Genomic DNA, 6,000 nt, shown 5'->3' with positions numbered 1-6,000 from the left:
GGGTTGGGAGCATACATATTCACCAAGAGACGAAAATACAAGAGAGACCGCTCAAATATTAGAAATGACCCTCAATTTACTTTGTTCCGCACGAGGGCCAAATTCGATACAAGGTCAGCTTTCTATGTGGAGTATATCCAGCTATCCAAAAAAAAAAAAAAAAAAAAAAAAAAAAACAGGTTTGTTTAAATTCAATAAATAAAAATTTCCCAAATTGAAAAACATTTCTCCTCTTCTGAATTAAGACAAAACCGATATTACACTTTGTTCCTTGCTGAAAGAAGAATAATGGACTCGGTCTAGAAGGATTTCTCCTAAACTGACAGAGGACAAAAACAAAAAGATAATGTGCAGCATCGAAACAGATACTACATCTCGCTCGTTATCAAAAGGTTAAGGGGTCATGTAGTCAAATAGAGAAAAAGAAAGAAAGAAAACATTTTTATAAGAAATCTGTTTAAATAGTAATAAGAATAGATGTATGAGAAAAAGTGGGGGAATGGGGAGCAGTAGGAGGAGAAAGAAGACGACAGAGAAGAAAGAGAAAAGGAAGGAATAGAAGTATTAACAGGGGTAGAAAGAGAAGGAGAAAAGAATAAATGGTATATAAGGAGGAGGTTTAGTAAGAAGTGGCATGAAAAGGTGCAGGAAGAGCAATAAGGGAAAAGGAAGAAGTAGAAAGTGATGAAGAAGATAAATGAACCGAAAGAAAAGTGATAAAGGAGATGAAGAAGAAGAAAAAATGAGGGGGAAAGAAGAAGAAGAAGAAGAAGAAGAAAGACGTAGAAGATGAAGATAAAACAACAGCGAGAAGAGGGGGGAACAATTGAATCACATTAAAGTGGGAGATGAAAAAAAAAAGGAGAAAAGGGCGAGAAATAAGACGAGGTGGGTTCATTTGTAGCGGGTGATGGAGTAGGGTACGAAGGAGGAGGATGACCACCTAGACCCCACCCAAAGCACAAAACTAGAAGAAGAATAGAAGGAGTAGCGGGAGAAGTTATAGATCTAAAAAAAAAAAAGTAAGGGAGAGAAAAAAAAAAACGCGAAGAAAATGTGAGAGGAAAAGAGAAGACCAAAATTAAAGAAGGGGGAGTGGGATGAGGAAAGAAGTGGGTGATAGAACTTTAAATAGGGTAGTTATATATATATATATATATATATATATATATATATATATATATATATATATGCAAATGAATGTTTATATACGTATGTGTGCGTGAGTATATATATATTATATATATAATATATATATATATAATATATATTTATATATATATATATATATATATATATATATATATATATATATATATATATATATATATATATATATATATATATATATATATATATATATATATATATATATATATATATATATATCTCGGCTTGTTGCCATATATCCATGCGTCTGTGCGCGCATATGGTATAAAGAAAGTATAAGACGAAAGTATAGCATCATGTCGAGGCAGCGTCGATTTGAGCAGGAGCTTCTACGGACATTTACGAAAACTGGCTAAATACTTCTCGCTAAGCGATCGGTCGAATAACAGTGCGATATCCAGCCGTGGGCACCACGCGCGAGCGTGTGTGTGTCTGTCTCATTACAGAGACGGCTGTGTGTGTGTGTGTGCGTATGTGTGTGTGTGTGCGTGTATTATTATTTTTTTTTTTTTGATGGTACAAGAAAGCGTGTCCGTCTGTTAGCGTTGAGCTAGATGTTTACGCATATAGTTTTTATTTCTTTCCCGTAACAAAAAAAAAAAGAAAAGAAAAAAAAAGATATTGACCTGTGGTTATTGAACTTGCAATTATCGTCTAACCTATCGGTCCCTGATCGATGAAAAAAAAATGTTCCCTTCTCAAAAGTTAAACAGCTTGGCGCATGTGGCAATGACACTTTTAATAACTGTAGCTTCGACAACAGCGAGGTTTTCCCGCACGGACATCAGAAACGCGACCGTCGCCATTACCAGCACGGCCGTCACCGCGACCTCCGCTAGTACTGGCGCTCGAACACCATTGACGGCGACGGAAGATACACCGGTGGATATCCCAAGTGAGACGACGTCTGTCAAACTTACCGACAGCAATACGAAGATTGTATTTTCAATACCTACGAATAGTGAAAAAAGGACTAAAAATCCTACAGGAGCTACTGTTGATTTTCAAACAACGTCACTCAAAAATACCACGAGCATTGATTTTACACCTACGGAAAAAATAATTTCTAACCCGAACTCGATCACCAACAAAACACTCTCACCTGTCCACAACACAACATCAAAACAAACAGAAAAATTACCGCTAACAGACGATAAAAAAACAATCGATAAAATAAACGCTATCAAATTAACATCAGCAAAGGAAAGAAACCGTCCTACTATTAGTAATGGAACACGTACGCATCAGACCCTCGCAGATAGTCTGTTATTTGACACTATTGCGAACGGAACAAACGCTTCGGAGAGTAGTGCTAACGTCAACACACAACATGGCGCGAAACTTGCAGATACGGAAAACACTCAGAACCTACTCACCGGAAGTAGTTTTACACGTGCCGCTCCGGAAAAACAACATTTTCGTGATAAAAGCAGCACTGAACCACGTGGATTTAACAAAATTGCAAGAACAAACTGGCGCGATAAAAATAAGGTAGGAGACCAAAGGAATTCAACTCCGTTGTCATTTTGGCGCCAAACTGTACACTTACCTAGAAGACGGTTTGCAGCTTTAAAAAATGTTTTACGCCGATCAGTGGATGTTCGGATTACCAAATACAGCTCGGATGAGTATAGTACAGATAAAAGAGTTACATCTAGAAAGTTACTAACTCAAAAGTTAACACATATTGGGCACGAATCGTTAATACATTCGAAAATCACATCAACCAAACCTGAAAAACTACTTAAATTTCCATCGAAGCCATTTAATCTGGAGACAAAGAATTTTGATTTTAACGTAGTTCCGTTCTTTTATAAGCCGTCCTCGGAGATTAACAAAGAAAAGGGAACATTGTATCCAGATAAAAATAATGCCGGAAATGATTTTAAAAAGGAGTATGAAATTAAAACTGATGGCCGTCAAACAAACTTTGATGCGGATTTAATTAACGGTGATAGCGGTCCAAGGAAATCGAACCAAAACATGCTGGTTCCTATAATGACGTCACCGAACTCTGATTTATTAACAGAAAATGTTTGTCGGCACTGTATTCGAATAAAGGCACAGAACAGAATCTCGGGATTTCTAAAAAATCGGAACAACAGAAAACGCAACCGTCGACACTTGAACAATTTAGGACCGAGGTCGTCAAAAGGGCAGCTTACTATTAATGTTAATGCCCACCACGTAAAAGCTAATAAACTCGAGTCTGAAAGACTGCCTTCGTTAGTAGGAACTGTAAAACAACCTGAAGATTATGTAAATCTTAAAAACAATGAGCTATACTTCGTGACAGAAAATGAGAAAGCACCTCATCATCTTCTACAAAAACATTCCCATTTTCCCGATGAAGTAAAAAAAGAAACGGATGCTGGATATATTCAGTTTTCATCTTCTGAGCCCGACAACGACAAACCCCGTCCTATGATCTCCGGTGAAGATAAATTGCTTAACTATAAAGATCAAGTCGAATTACGGAACGATGTCAAAGGAAACACCAACATGGATATTCTAAAATTCGAAAAACATAACGATATGAATTACAGCAGGAATATCGAAAAAACTTCAAAAACTGAAGCTATCTACAACGTATCTACTAAGTGTAAAGGCGGCAACTTATGTCCAGTTCAGAGAGACGAATTACCAGTGACACTCAAACCAATACTTCATAACCCCGTGAGAATTACGACTCGAACTTCGTTTACTTTTCAGGAAGACGGTAAGAAAGAAAAATATCTTATTTCAGTTATGAACAAGTTACTTACAAAAGTTGAGAATTCTGGATATACTTCGGGGAAATACATCAAAAATATGTCTTGGGAAACGGCTCAAAAGAACCTAAAGGAAGATATAAACGTTGTTCATAAAACGGACGAAACAGCTATTGGGGATAACCCGGCAGTTTTAATTGATGCCAAAGAAAGTTCTGAGGATCTACTAAAATCTCAAACGAAATTTCCGTTTGGAGAAAAAAGCATAGAGAAACCCAGCGAGCGAAAAAAACAATCTTTGATGAGAGATGATTTAACAGTTAAAATCAAGGATAATATTTTAGTAGGTAACGTTAAGGAAAACATCGCAAAGAACTCAGATAACAATGTTCAACTAATTAAAAATTCAGGTACTCTCATAAAAGAAATTACGATAGACGGTGATCGTCCAACACCGGAAAATATCAACGAATCTGGTTTAATTAATAATGGCACTGAAAATATATTTCCTATGCCTGAGACATTTGTTCAGCAAAAAATAACGAATCAGGATTACATGTATAAAAACTTTAAGGCTAAAATAGTTGCAAATAAGGAAAATAAAGAGTCAATTAAAAAATCAAGTCCAAATATTGCTCAGCGTCAAGATTTCCCGGATGAGAAACACGTTGACAGTTTCACTAAAACTGATACAACCATCGCAGCCTTGACAGACGAAAGCGATCCCCTGAATCATGAAGAATCAATCTCTGGAATAAACCCAAAGTCATTCAGTGACGATGTCATCGAAGAGGATGATATATTGGATACAAACGTAAAACTCAGGCCGATCCACGCTCTTAACGGTTTTACGCAACAGGAAAACATGAAATATTCGTGGCTTAAAAATGCCTATGAAAGTATCTCGTACCGGAAAAGTCACGACTTCTTCTTGGATCCTGAAATTGAAAAGGACTACTTAGAACGCAAAATTCTTCGTCGACACGGCGGGCGTCTGTTCTCGGACGAGCGGCAACGTCGCGATACGTCAACCCACGCCGATGATATATATATATATTTACAGAACACCCAGGATCGCTATCACCGCACACCAACCACATCTATTTACAATGAAGCTAATATATTAGGCCATGGCGTAGTCGACAGCGGACAACATTATTCACGTCGGACTAAACGCAGTACCGGCAGCGTTTGGACGGATTCACGAAATACCCTAGACTTCACCGGCGTTCACGCTAGTTTCAATAAACGAGTGGTCGACGATGACGACAATAAACCGTGCGGTAATCACGGTCGCCATCGAAGTAATGTGGGTGGCATGCACCATCTTTCGCGGCATCAGCGCCGTGACATTTACCGAGAGCCCCATACCCGTCGCAGGTACCCACGGGAAACCCGCTTCCCTTCGGAACCAAAATCATTTTCTGGGGACGATTTTGGTAAAGCAGCGTATTTTTCCGGAATCCGGGAACTATTACAACTCCGGGTTCGGAAGCGTTTAGGTCTGGCACAAGATATGATCCCTCGACAGCATTTCACTATAGAACTTTGGATAAAACCCGAGGGAGGACAGAGTAACCCTACCGTGATTTTAGGTAAGTGAAGTTGCTTCTCTCTATGATGATATGTGATGTTTTAGTGTCGTGTGTATATGTATTAGCGATCATAATTCGTCGTATGACATAAGTATAAAGGTGCTTACTCAGAAATATATAGACAACGCATATTAGGGAAAGCGATGCTGCAAGCGTAGTAGTGATGACTAGGGCTATGACAGCAGCATATTCTTTTCGTTGTTTTGACTCTCGAGTATATATCCGACACAGTTGACATAGTTAATCAGCTGAGAACCACATCACTCTATATAAAAGCATATAAGATATCAACGGATACAAACTCGACAGTCAAAACAATGAAAAGAATATGCTGTTGTCCTAGCCCTAGTCATCACCGACATCATAATCTGAACCCGTGTTGAACTCAGTGCCGTTTTAGAATCTTTCAGTCAAGAAAAAAACTTACACGTGTATTTTCTTGGACACTCACATATATACATCCCCTTTTATTTACATCGAATTTTCGGCTCTATAATAAAGACCAATGCTCATTCATATATATA

At 38.0% G+C, this 6,000-nt stretch overlaps 1 protein-coding gene across 1 annotated transcript in view; it reads left to right on the top strand.

Moving 5' to 3' along the window:
* Positions 1-1,629: 1,629 nt before the first annotated feature.
* The window catches only part of LOC145254836 (pappalysin-1-like), a 654,441-nt gene continuing 650,070 nt past the window's right edge, over positions 1,630-6,000 (top strand). The window contains exon 1 of the mRNA XM_080113674.1: positions 1,630-5,476. Within this exon, the coding sequence (XP_079969800.1) occupies positions 1,858-5,476 (3,619 nt within the window). The 5' untranslated portion in view covers positions 1,630-1,857. The remainder of the gene's footprint in view (positions 5,477-6,000) is intronic.

Source organism: Euprymna scolopes, chromosome 30 (assembly GCF_053919585.1).
Source record: "Euprymna scolopes isolate OS-2025 chromosome 30, ASM5391958v1, whole genome shotgun sequence".
Taxonomy (NCBI): Eukaryota; Metazoa; Mollusca; class Cephalopoda; order Sepiida; family Sepiolidae; genus Euprymna; species Euprymna scolopes.
This window is presented reverse-complemented; position numbering and strand designations above follow the sequence as displayed.